The following is a 13,748-nucleotide window of genomic DNA, read 5'->3' on the forward strand; positions in this document are numbered from 1 at the left end:
AAACCAATTAGGTTTGCTGTCAGTCACAGTGCGTTGTGGTGTGACCTTGGCTGATAGACATGCAAGGAGGTCGTGCTAGTGTTGCCTAAAACTCCTCACGGTCTGGGTCTTATGCTTGGTCTTATGCTGCTCGTCCTGGGCCTTCTCACGTCTTCCACGATGGGACCACATTATGACAGTTAGCCCAAATATGGCCGGCGCACGCAAATGTCTCATCTGGACAGTTAACCCACAATACATTCATTGAGAACTGCAGTGCGGTAATTAAAAAGAGCATGCCTGTTGATATGATCTGAGAGACAGTTCAAATGGTTTGGGAGTTCTCCATCTGGCCAGGGGCATTGTGCTTCGTAAGAGACAAGCATTAAAGCGTCATTGAGGTTAACCAGGAATTCATTTTCTTTTCTTAGTAGTATCAACCTTTTTGTTAAGCAGTTCACTAGGCTTAGGGGGTAGCCAGCAGCTCTAGGCCTCTAATGGTCAAGACAAAAGCCATCTTTATTAAAAACATAAAAACTGGCAGCTTGTATTTAGACTCCATAGACACCAGTGCAAAGCAAGATTACAGATAGCTAAGCAAATTCCAGCTCCTAAGTGTGCTAAATTAAAAGAGACCAGCTAAATAATTGTGGTGTCATGTTTGAGGAGACTGATTATCGTCCATCTGCTGTGATCTTGCCCCTTGTGGGCTGATGAATGCTAACGACAGCCCAGCTACACTGACCCCAGCAGCTGCTACTCTCTGACAGCAGCCCCAACAGTGATGACCTCAGTCAGCCATGAGCTAATTAGCTTAAAAATGGTCTTAATATGCTGATTTGGGCGTCTGGAAAAGCTGGAAGAGCGTTTGTGAGGTTGAAGAAATTAGGTGGTGTATTAAGCGCCAGTTTGAAAGAAAACACAGTGAGCTTATTTACACATCAAAAAAAAAACAAAAAGAAAAAAAAATGAGTTAGAAAACCAGTGTTAAACAGAATCAGGGAGAAATATTTTTATGTATATTCATTCACTTGCCATATTTTATTATACCTTTTGTTTTTTTTGGACACCCACCCAGTCATGGAATAATCAGCCAATGGGCAGTGCATAAAATCATGGAGATTTGGGTCAAGAACTGCAGTTAATATTCATATTAAACGTCAGAGCTGGAGACTTTGACCATGACATGGTTATTGGTTTTGGATGGGGTAGTTTGTGTTGTTCAGAGAATGATTTTCTTCTCAGAATGGTGCGAAAAACAAACAAAAATTCCAGTGAGCAGCAGTTCTGTTGGCTTTTTTCAAAAAATGCCTTTTTATGAGAGAGGTCAGTGGAGAGTGGCCAAATTAGCTCAAGCTGACTGGAAGGCTACAGTAATTCAAACAACCAGAACAGCATCTCTGAACACACATGGAACCTTGAGGTGGATGGGCTACAACAGCAGTCGACCACATCAGGTTCCACTCCAGTCAGCCAAGCACAGGAATCTGAGGCTACAGTTGGCACAAACGTACTGAAACTAGACTGCTGAATCTTGATTTCTGCTTCCATAGGGTCAGAATGGTCGGCGTAAACAGCATAAATCAGTGTACCCAAGCAGACAACAGATCAAGCTACGGGTGGTTTAATGGCCCCCCTGATACCAGTCAAACAAAGCTTCAATGCCACAGCCTGAGCACTTTTGCGGACCATATGCATAACTTTATGGTCTCAATTTACACATCTTCTAATAGCTACTTCCAGCATGATAATGTGCCTTGCTGCAAAGCATGTCATCTTAAACTGGTTGCATAAACAACCATGAGTTCAGGGAACTTAAATGGCCTCCAGAGTCATGCTTTGTCCAATGTCCACTGCAGCAAATGGTTGTGAGGACATAGCTCCAAACACGACTTTCCTTCCTGTTAACAATTATTTGAAAAAATCTTTTTTCCATCACCATTTTTCACATTTCTCTGTTATCTTTAAACCAACCTTTCCACTTCACCGAGGCACATAAACATCTCTTGTTATAGCTTTTTATGCACATTTTCAAAATTTGCATAAAGGAGGTGGATGGAAAACCCTTGTCTGGAAGCACCAGCACTCATTATGTTTCTCCACTCATTTATTCAGCTTTTTTCATACAATGATCAAATCCATGATCAAATCTTCCACCAACAGTTATGGAATTCTTGTTCAACAGAATTAGGAAGTATCTGTTTATTGTAGCATGACCCTTCAGAAGAAGCTTCCATTTGAGTTGAACGGTCTACAGTAGCTATCTAGCAACTTTTAAGTTGTCTAATGTAGTGAGATCTGGTCAATTACCTTACAAAGACAGATACTACAGTACAACAGAAAAAAACACTAACACTAAACTGGTTCAACTCTGTGAGGTCTGCATTTAAAGGAAAGGCAACAAGGATAAATATGTGTTTTAGAGTTATCTGATGTTTTACTTCTTTAGCTTTCATCGATAATCATCTCATCCTCAAAAAAATAAATACATTTTCATAGTGCCTGTCACCAGCTGACTTGGCTAAGTGCCCCATAGGGATTTACAATAAATCTGAGAGAACGCAATCAAATTCTGTGCCATTTTTTCTGTCTCTATACTTGAGCCCTCTCAGTGCATTTGGTGCTGTGAGCTGGTTGAGCACACTTTGAGCATTCGAGTATGGAGATTGGAAAAACAGCTTTGATCGAAAAAAGTATTCCAAGATATGGTTCCACCCAGCACGTAATACATTACTTCCCTTGCAGCTTCTTCATTATAAGGCTGTTGGGTGGTGCGTTGGTGAAAACTGTTCCCACAAACACATGCGTCCCCCACAAGCTGTGGCGAATCACTTTGCAGCAGCCGAGGTCCTCGATTTGAAAACCCAGGTGGCGGTAGCGTTCATCTGTTTCGAAGAGTGTGTTGTTTGTGTAGGAACCGAAGAACTGCAGATAAACAAATATGAAGAAAAGAAAACAGCTTGATAACACATGGCATAACACACTGAAGCACAGTCAATACAAGACAAAGTCCTCTCAGGTAGGCCTGGGTGATAAAAACGCTAATAAGTGGGCCTCTTACAATCATGAAATTTGCCATACAAATAACTGCAATATGCAATTTAATTGTCTTTTTAGTTCATTGTATGCAAACAAATGTATGAGACTAAAATAGCCAGGTTGGCTAAAACTTTTGTTGTTCTTGTAAGATTCATGGTGTGTCCCAATGATGTGCAAGTAATTTGGTTTGCTTAAAGGGACACACTGGACAGACTAGAAAAACCCTGACACTGAGCCTTAGGAAACACACGCTGATTTTCAATTTCATATTAACGACATATCTGGCAATATCACCCAGCACTACTCTCAGAATTCACATAAGAAAGAGTTTTTACTGTGAACTTACTGCGAGCCCAGATGATGGGTCTATAAAGTCGGCCCAAAACCCCTCAGTCTGGAGGGCGAGGCAGATTTCTTCTGCCCCAGCAATGAACTGGACACAACACACCACATTACACTCATCACTGTTTCAATACATAGTAAGCTTAATAAGGCAAAGTGCATTTCAGTCAAAGGGCTATTATTACAGAAAACTTCCTTTTTCAAAAGTAAAAGCTCATGTAGTATGTAAAATAGAGACCGACCGATTATCAGCCCGTTGATAATCACTGCCGATATCCTTCCTTTTCCAATTTTTGGAACTGGCATATGAACTTGCTGCTTTGCTGATAAAAGGGCCTTTTGTAACTTATGTGCATAACTGATGTATACCACCTATCTGTTTTATATAAAATTGTGTAAATATAATATATTCGTATACATTTTTTCATTTTAAGTTTTTGAGCCCCTTTTTTGAGGTCCATTTTTCTTACATATGTCGCTATTTAAGTTATTTATTTTATCTGTTTATCATCTTAAAGATAACCTGAAATATTTACTTTTATTTTTTTCTAGCCTTTGCTGTCAAAAGCTCAAAACACTTTATTTCTTGTAATGATTAAATGTTCATTTAATATGAGTTGTGAATAACACTTGCATTCTTGTAAATTTTCAAATTACAAACATCAAATTTATGGTAAATAAATATTGGACCCAAATATTGGTTATCGGTATCCCAAAAATTGGTATCAGTATTGACCCTGAACATATCGGTCGACCCCTAACGTAAACACTGTTAAAAGTTTCAACACGGTCCATGTATGGAAAAGCTTAGCAAAAACAGCAACAAACACATTCATGTATATCTACCTTTTCAGCCTACAGCAGTTTAATCCCACCCATATAAGGTAAAGTTATAAGGAGCATTTTAAGGACTTTAGACTACTTTTTTTAGGTAGTCTACGCTGAAATTAGGTAGAGGTAATATTCATATAATAAGGGACAAATAGATGTTGAAAATGGTCATGGTAATATAAATTATGACACATGAAATCACATTAAAGTCATAAGCGCTACTGGAAAAATGTAGGACATGGCTTCTTTAAAAAAAAAAGAAAAAAAAAAAGAATGTATTAGACAACAAAAACAGAGCAATTTGTCCAGTAAGGCTTGGGTTCATGCCAATTAGAGCAAAGCTCAGCCACCACCATGTGAACCAGACAGTGAATAACGCAGAGCGCCAGGGGCACGCACTGCCTTATCACGCACCTCTCCCTCTCACACACTCTTGTTGTGTCTGCCTCATGTCTTGTTTCCTTTGAAGGGAGGGAGCCTCTACTCCTGTTTCCCAAATCACAACTTATGGTAAAGAAAACTGTAAAAAGCAGCAGTGATTGGTTGGCAATTTGTATGATGATAATGCCTGTTTTAAATTCTCCTACTGCTCTCTTATACAGTACGAAACAGAGCCTGAGAGACACACCCACTCAAATGCTACACAGTTCTTATTTATTTATTATTTATTTATTTTACATTTGTCTATAAAAAAAAATCTTATTTTTATACAATTTTATGCAAAAGTTCCTGGTCAAATTACATGTTTTGTCGATTTTCTAAGTGAAAATAATCTTAGATTTCCTGTACACAGAACACTTTAACAATGCATGTTAATACAAATGTTAGTGCACAATTTCTATTTATTTTATTTGAGTTTTTTGGAACAAAATAAATAAACAAATTAAAAGTGCCATAACTTTTGCACAGTCCACATTTTATGTTTTTTTTTCAGTATGTTAAATTCAGCAAATAAACGGTAATTGTGCACTAAAATGTGCCTAAGTGTCTCCTGTAGAGGATGTGTTAACTTATTTATACTCAGAAAATCAACGTCATTTGACGAGGGGCACTAACATTTTTGCACAAGACCATATTATCGTGGAATCTTTAAAGGCTTTGCATGGTTCATTGTAAAGCTATGTTTACAGCTCTCTTTAGTTTGTAAGTATAGCATTTCCATAGTTTGACCTTTCAAAATAACTCTAATCACTTGATTAATCATGAAAACAGAAAAAAATCAGTTGATTATTAATGCAATCAACAGTGATACACCTAAAGCCTGGACACGCTTCTACTGAACAAATCTGAGACTTCTTATAAATTACTGACCTTATTTACTTTGCTGCCAGACAAAACAATGTCAAGCACAGCCTTAGGATGAAATATAATAATACAGACTCAACACACTAGTCTTCGTTAGGGGTTCTCTCTTAAATATCTTGTATATAAACACATAAAAGAATGGTTTTGGAATCTAAAGAATGGGCCCGTCTCACCAAAGTGGTGTGAAACAGAGTCTTCTTACTCACACAAACCCCAAACTCTGCACGTTTTCTGTTATATCAGGTCATAACTTTTCTCTGTGCATAATAAATAAAAAAAGGTTATAAACTTACAGCCCATTTAAAAGTAATCCCCACCTGGTGAAAGTTTTATGTACGTTTTGGACAGAAGGGTAGATCACTTTTTGGCCTATGCATTAGCCCAGGATGAGTTCTACACAATGTCTGATACTGTTTATCATCCTAACTGAAATCATTACAGAGGCTCAGCTCTGAATTCAATGCAAATGCATATTTGATAACATTCCCTTCAGTCCTTTGCCATTTTTCCCACCATAATAAAAATACAATTTTCTTTAAACAAACCTTAGAGCAGGAAGAAATGATCCATTTAGCAGCTTCGCTAGTTTAACTACTGAGGAAAAATCATGTTACTCACTTTAGCCAGTAGCTCCTCTCTCTCCTGGTCCACCTTCTCTGACCAAGCGGTCATATCGTTCTCTGTTTTCTGAGTTACGGTGACCACCATCATGCCGCTGGAGGGGGCCTCAGGGAACATCAACTCAAAGTCTGATTTGAAATATTCAACAAATAAATTAAATTAATAAACTTTGATATTTGTCAGCTCTGTAAATACAACAGACACTAATAGTGCCACTATTATCCTACGCGTGTCATCAATGTTTTTATATGTAATGTTGATAATGGTAAAAACAACAGATAAATAGATTAAAAAAATAAAATAAAATGAAACAATCAATCCATCAATCTTTGGAAATGATTTTGCCTTACGCTTCCCTGAATGTAATGTGGACAATTCTTGATGATTGGTTTTTTTGGTTCCGCCACTGTGATTCTGACTTGATAAGTTTATCTACATCAAACCATAACTTTCTTTATATTTTACATAATTACCATTTAATTATGCAGAAATACAACAAATAAAAAAATTCTAGAGAAACTAACTGACTCTAATTATCTTTCCAGTGGTGGTGTTAGGAACCAGAGGTCATGATGTCTACAACACAAATATAGCCATTTTATTTACTATCTAAAATGATCAGTGAACCTAAAAGCGTCTTTTATATACGTAACATTGACGATGAAAAAAAAAAAATTTCCTTGGGTATTATTTTGCCTTCCAACACCTTGCATGTACCTTTCCACCATGAATAGATATAAAAAAAACAGCTTTAGGCCAAAACTTGATCTCAAACGATCATAAAACAAAGTCTAAGGCATCAGTCAATGTATTTGTATTATATTTAATGTAACACATTTCTGTGACGTAACTTTTTGAGATATTAAATGCTTCAGATATCTGGTTCCTATCACCACCAACTCAGCAAGTTTCTCTAGAACAGAGCATTTCACATCAAATCACTCTAACTGACTTACACCTTAACCATGTAATTATGCAAAAAAGGCCCCATAAAGATCTGTAGAGCTGCCTGTTTACAGAGCTTATGCTACCACCTAGTGGCCACCATTGAAACTACAACATTCACATTCCCCTAACACAGAACCTTTCCCTGTTCCAATCTAAATTTGGGTCAACAGTATGCACTGTATGCGCTTAGGAATTAATAACAGCTATTTAATGGTCATCATCAGCCATTTGTAATTGATTAAGCACCACAAACACACCTTTCTTAAGCAGTTCTGGGCAGGACTGTATCGCGCATTCCACTTTAGAATGGTCAAAATACTGCTCCACACTGCTGACACTCTGTGATGAAGCCTCATCTTTCCCCTGTGGATAAAGAACAGCATAACAGAGATATGCGATGATATATAAACAATACATTCAGTAATTTCATTTTATGGTGTTCCAACATCAACAAAACACTGATCAAAGTGCAAAACAACTGCCTACAAACAATAGTATCCAATATTATATTGACTACCCATCGCATGCAAAAAGACCACAAAATACAACGAACTATTATTATGTGGGATTTGCATGGTAAAAATGGGATTTTTGGACTAATGGCAAGTTCTTCCTTATCAACTTAATTGTTTTCAGTAAATATGCACTCATTCTGAAATTGTTTGCCGGCATGTTCCAAAAAAGTTTGTGAAAAGTACCAATTTAAGACAAGGAATACTGCAAAATGTTCAAAAATATCTTCAACGGGTGATGCAATCATGCCTGGGTATAAAAGGATCATCAAAGAAAGGTCAATTGTTGTCTTCAGTCCAAACAATTATTGTGTAATTAAAAGGAAAAGTGATGCAACACAGTGGTAAACATGCTGCCGTCCCAACATTTTGGAATGTGTTACATCAAATTTGAAAGGAGCATATATTTATGAAAAAACCATAAAGTATCACGTTTTTGTACTGTTTTCAATTTAGTTCAGGTTAAACAGAATGTACTAATCACTGCTTTCTATTTCTATTACAACTTCACATACTGTACCAACTTAGTTTCACTAAGTATTCCTGATCTTTTGACTGGTACTGTAGGTTAAAATTCTTTATGTGAATATGGACTGAGTTCAACCTAAAATCCTTACATGGAACTCGCCGACAAACTGAGCCAGGACAAACTCATGCCTCTCGCTGCTGGACTGTGCTGTGAGCACATCTGGTACCGTCCTGTGGACAGTGGTGGTCTTCTGCTGTGCTATGCCCTCTAGATGGCAGGCAAAACCTGCGTTCCCGGGCAGCTGGAAGCGCTTGTCCTGAGGTCCAAATGGGCCCATGGTCTCATCTGGCCATACAGTTCTTGGACCTGTTAAGGATAAATGCTGATCGTGAAATGAAATGCTGATCTCAATATGAAAACGTGGTGATGGTTTTGCAATTTGTGTAATGCAATGGGTGATTAATGATATTGCAAAACCATCATCACATTTTCATATTGAAAGTCTTGTCCATTTTTTCGGCTGTTTTCACATGTAGTATCGCTTTTTCTGTTTGTTTTGGTTCATTTCACATTCCAATGGTTAAAGTGCTCCAAATTATACACATTTGGTGGGATATCAGCACTCAGTCACTTTCATGTTTGCCTCCATTAGTGCCAAAAGATCAGCCTTTTTAAACATTTATATACATCCATATCTATTCTTTAAATATAGTATTGGTATAACTGCATCATATAATTGTGTACAGAAATGAACTAAACCAGACTTCATTTGTTAGAGGATTAAAACATGTCAAACAGCTAGAGCTCATTTTTGTTATCTCACAGCACATTTGAGAATCGGTGAAAAGCGGACTCACCCATATCAGGGGGTGTGATGTTGAGATGAGGCTCGTCGGAGCCGGACGCTCCAGAGAAAGATCGGGCTGCTGTGATGCGCCGCACCAGAACATGAAGCCCTGGCAGGTACGTAACCAGCCTGACTCTGCTACAGAGCACCTAGTGAACAAAGCAGCATGAAGTGGTTGGTATAGCGTGGTTGGTATAGCGTAAAACACTGCTGCCCTCCAAGCTGCTGACTGGGGTTCGATTCCTCACTTGAGCAAGAAACCTACACTATACCAATAAGAGTCCTTGGGCAAGACTCCTAACTTTACCTTTGTAAAATATTATCAAATTGTAGGTTGCTCTGGATAAGAGTGTCTGCCAAATGCCATAAATGAATGTGGCATATGTATCAAGGTGCAGCAACACTATTTTTTTAATTTTTCAATGCTTTTCAATACCTTTTTAAGACCTCAACATAGCAAAAATAATACAATTTCCACATACACTCAAATATGTCATATAAATGTCTATTTTATTCAAATTAATTGGCTGTAAAAGCACAGATACAAACTCTGAGATAGCATAAGTCGTACACCGTCTTTTCAGTGTGTTTGACTTCAGTTTTGCCATCCTCTAGTCAATTGTAAGTGGTCAGTTTCTGGTCACAGTATCAATGTCAGCTAAACTGTTCTGGTTGCTGGACTATTCTGAATTAGTGTAACATACAAAAAGACCTGTTCTTTAGGATTTGTCTTAGAATTTAATTAGGAGTGCCAACCTGGTCACCAACCCTGGTCCTGGTCCTTCCTGCCTAGTCTAGTTTCAACCACAATCTGCCAAACCTGCTCCAGCTAATTAACTACTTCAGATGTTTTTGACTTGCTGGATCCATTCCATTAGTTAGCTGATCCATGTTGGAACAAAACAAACATAGATCTTAAGGGGGAGGGTTGGTGACCACTGATGTAAACTGCACAAGGGCACTTTGACTTACATTGGTCATCCTGTTGGGCTTCTCTTGTTTGCAGTCCACCTGCAGATGTAATAACAACTTCATTAATAATGATTGATGGTTCATCCAAACAGAAAACTCTCCGGTAAAAAGCACTGTGCATCATTTAGCACTAAAAATGCAAACGTACAGAAGGGCAAAACATAGCAGGGGAACTTGGGAGCCGAAGATTTTAGACCAGTGTTTTGCATCACTAGCTAACGATCACATCCATCTGGAGCTGAATCAGGAAAACATGAAACCAGGGGTCAAACTCAGGTCCTGGGGGGGAAGCAGGGGTTCTCAGTTAACCAGATAAAGGATTCATATCCAACATTTTTCTTGTATTTTATTTTACCTAATGAGGTCCACTTATGACATTTGTGTGGGTTTATGTACAGAAAACAGTCAATTTCTACACGACCGTTTTCCAACCTCTCCTTTATCTCTTAGAAATTAAACAGGCTGTTTTTGTTACTGAGCCTTTTAGACTGATGAGCTTGGTTCTGACTGGCTGTTCTGTATTGCGCTTCAGTCAGAAAGCACTCAGAGCCAAAACACTTCAGTGTAAGCTGGCACGGCTAAACTGCTGTAGGCTGAACAGGTGGATAGATGCAAACGGGTTGGTTCTCGTGACACTGCAGAAACGGTAAATTCAAAATGTGGCTGGTTTCACAGCTTGGTTTTCATATGTGGACTGAATGGTATGTTCTGAACCTTTAACAATATTTACATATTAATTCATACTCCTTTATGTCATTTTCTATGATATGGGCCCTTTAAGCCAAAAGCTGTGCCTGTCCAACAGGAGAAGAGATCTAGAACAGTCCTGCTGTTTTTTGCAACTTAAGTTGTTGGCGGTGGGAATCCATGGCAGAATTTAACCTCTTTCATAGCTCTATCACTTAGTTAGTCAGATAAAGCAATGCTTTTGAATGAACCACCTTCAAAGATTGTAGAGAGATTGCTGTTAAAGATTCTGCAGACTAGCAAGTTAAATCCAGAAGACACGGCTGGCTAAAACAAGCTGCGGCTCATGAGACTAAAGGTCAGAAGCTCCTTTGAACGTTTCCTTTTTTGCCCATAAATGTTCCCTAGTAGATTTTCCAGGCTGGTGTAATGTGTGAATTAGAGTTGAAGCTGAAATGCTGGGAAAGCTGATCTGTCTAGTTGCACACAGCAGGATCTCTCAGTAAAGCTGGGGTTACACTACATGACTTTTAGCCCAATTTTAGCCCAGATTCACAGTCTGGCTAAGTCTGTGCTAGTTGGCCCTAGGCTGCAAGGTTTTGGGTCAGTCGGAGTCGACAGCTGGAGAGAGAATCAAGTAGTGTGCGAGGGGCATTTTTGGCCTCCCGGTCGCAGTTCAGACCAGAAGGAGTTGATCAAACGTTTGATTTTTCTCGACCCCATTCTGAGCATTATCTAGTAGTGTAAAGTGATCAAGGACTCAATCTGACGGATTCCTGCAACAGCCAATGAAAAGTGAGAGCGCGAAAGAAGAAAATACAGCAAGTAAGCAAAGAAAAATCGCAAAAAGTCGCTCACATGTGGAGCAAAGCTTTTTAATGAGCTGAGCTTGACGCATGAGCACAATTGAGTTTATGTACATTTCAAGCTCTAAAAATACGACACTTATTTACGATCACATTTTAAATGAATGAGCCTCAATTAAACGTTTACCTGCTGTTTCTTTACTGCATCAGTGCAAACGGCAGAGAAAACAACAGCAGCAGCCCCACGTTTGTTTATCAGAGTCTCCGAATAACTGGAGAATGCGTCAGTTCAGTGAGCTCCATTTGGTTCAGTAGCAGCTTAAAAGTTGAGTAGTGTGTGATCACTAAGCTTTAGTCTGTGGTCCCCAATATTTCAGTCGCCCAAAACAGTCGATAGGATAAGATGCCCAGTCTTTTTATAATCTGTTGAGACTTTAAAAGTCATGTAGTGAACCCAAGGTGATAACTTAAGCCAAACCCCGTCCAATAAGAGCAGGGGAAGTCCTGATTTTGGGATTACAGAGAAATCCTGCTGAGATACAGTTCGGTTATACTAACCCAAAGTTGCTCACAAAGCCCCCTGAATCCTACAAATAAATGCAACTAGTTAAACTAGTTGAGCAATACGTTACTTTGTTGCTGTCTTTCGAACTGACACAGCAGTAAAACAACATGAAACGACGCATTTATCACACACACACACATCTTCTAAGCCGCTTCTCCTTCTGGGTCGCGGGGGGTGCTGGAGCCTATCCCAGCTGTCATCGGGCGGAAGGCAGGATACACTCTGGACAGGTCGCCAGTCCTTCGCAGGGCAGACAGACAGACATACACACACAGGGGCAATTTAGCAGGTCCAATCAGCTTAACTGCATGTCTTTGGACTGTGGGAGGAAACCGGAGTACCCGGAGGAAACCCAAGCGGACACAGGGAGAACATGCAAACTCCACACAGAAAGGACCCCAGTCGCCCGGCTGGGGAATCGAACCCAGGCCTTCTTGAACCAAACCCATTTCCCTCTTCGGAAATCTGATATATGGCTATATATGCACATACATCATAAAGATAAGTATAAAATATACGTGCACGTCATGTACATATATATCGAAGTATTAAATACTGGACACATGCATAATTTATGGATCATACATATATGTCTGATACATGGTTGAATGCATCCCAGCAGAGTTATAATTGTTACTATGTTATCTGTTTCCTTTAATAGACTAAATTATGTAAATGGGTCAGGGAACAATATTTTCATTAATTTCATGTTCTGACGCTTTCATTGCACAACTTACAACGTACATAAAATTAGAGTTTAGATCTGCACCTATTCCACTGTTTTCCACTTCATTAGGAAGTATGTGGAAAACACAAAGAAGGCACATAAGAAAACCATATTATATAATATGAAGCTGGCACATATGAGTAATATTTGCCATCCATTTATGAAATGTTTTCTGTCATATACTGTTAATGTGTTACACATATATATTTGTATATGTTGACATATGGCTGAAATCATGTCCCATATTTAATAATGGCCAATAATACTGGCATGTACGTCACAGATGTGTCCATATCTGACAAAGATAAGTTGTATATATATGCCTTATTAAAAAAATAAGCAGGATGTCACCTTAGGGGCTCCATACGAATAAGAAGCTATCGTCAGCTTTTGGTTCTGTCCCGGTGAAATGGGAACCAAACCCACAGACCCTCCAGTCAGAACCCAAGAACCTAGCCAGGCAGCTCTCTCTGACAGGACAGCGTGCTGAGGCGACTGAAGTAGAGCTTTACGGATTTATTATAGAAGAATATAACCGTGTTTGGAGCGGAAGACGTGCACTCACTCACTGACACTGCGACTGGTGAGATCTGCGTTTGCACAGCGTAAACAGTGGGGTAACTTCAGCTGCCATGCTGCTGTTAGCTAACTAGCACATTAGCAAAGGTTACAGCTCAGCACCCACACTGCCTCAGTAACATCCGCCACAGGCAGCCAGAGCCTCCGTTCATCTTCTCCACACCGCCCAATGCCTTCACTCTACCCGTACTTCAGCTTTATACTCACCTGGATTTATCCTGCTTGAGTTTAACTGATTTATAAACTCCCCGTCTTCTGCGCGCTCCTCTTATTTAACCTTCTGACGGAACTACGGAAGCCGTCACGGGACAAAAACCGAGACGAATTTCATCGGTAGGCGTTGCTCCCAGTTCTACTGTAGTTATAACATTTTTATTACACTCTTAAAAACGGTTAAGAACAATCAGTTCTATATAGAACCTTTTTGAAATGGTTTTATATAGCATCAAATGGGGTTCTGCTATTGTTACAATGTCAAGAACTCTTTTTGGTGCTGTATAGAACCATTTTCAAAAAGAT

The 13,748-nt window shown here is 39.1% G+C and overlaps 1 protein-coding gene across 3 annotated transcripts; it reads right to left on the reverse strand.

The window, feature by feature from the left end:
• Positions 1-2,068: 2,068 nt before the first annotated feature.
• Positions 2,069-13,532, reverse strand: mmadhcb (metabolism of cobalamin associated Db). 3 transcript variants are annotated; one of them, XM_036570966.1, is made up of 9 exons: positions 13,437-13,527; positions 10,014-10,144; positions 9,866-9,904; positions 8,904-9,042; positions 8,195-8,412; positions 7,323-7,428; positions 6,115-6,245; positions 3,365-3,451; positions 2,069-2,904 (listed from the first exon to the last, which is right to left on the reverse strand). In XM_036570966.1, exons 2-9 carry the CDS (start codon positions 10,026-10,028, stop codon positions 2,710-2,712), a joined length of 930 nt encoding a protein of 309 aa, XP_036426859.1. In that variant the 5' UTR covers positions 10,029-10,144; positions 13,437-13,527; the 3' UTR covers positions 2,069-2,709. The 3 variants fall into 3 exon arrangements, with proteins under 3 accessions (XP_036426859.1, XP_036426866.1, XP_036426874.1); XM_036570973.1 differs by having other exon boundaries at positions 10,014-10,103; positions 13,437-13,518; XM_036570981.1 differs by lacking the exon at positions 10,014-10,144 and having other exon boundaries at positions 13,437-13,532.
• Between the last annotated feature and the right edge of the window lie 216 nt (positions 13,533-13,748).

This window comes from Colossoma macropomum, unplaced genomic scaffold (genome assembly GCF_904425465.1).
Source record: "Colossoma macropomum unplaced genomic scaffold, Colossoma_macropomum, whole genome shotgun sequence".
Taxonomy (NCBI): Eukaryota; Metazoa; Chordata; class Actinopteri; order Characiformes; family Serrasalmidae; genus Colossoma; species Colossoma macropomum.

What these genes read in the sequence shown, in the direction of transcription:
- mmadhcb (XM_036570966.1), bottom strand. An exon ending in AGTTTGTCGGCGAGTTCCAT is followed by an intron (nt 7,429 to 8,194) that starts GTAAGGATTTTA and finishes CTTTATCCACAG; the next exon opens with GGGAAAGATGAGGCTTCATC. An exon ending in GAGAGGAGCTACTGGCTAAA is followed by an intron (nt 3,452 to 6,114) that starts GTGAGTAACATG and finishes TGTTGTGTCCAG; the next exon opens with TTCATTGCTGGGGCAGAAGA.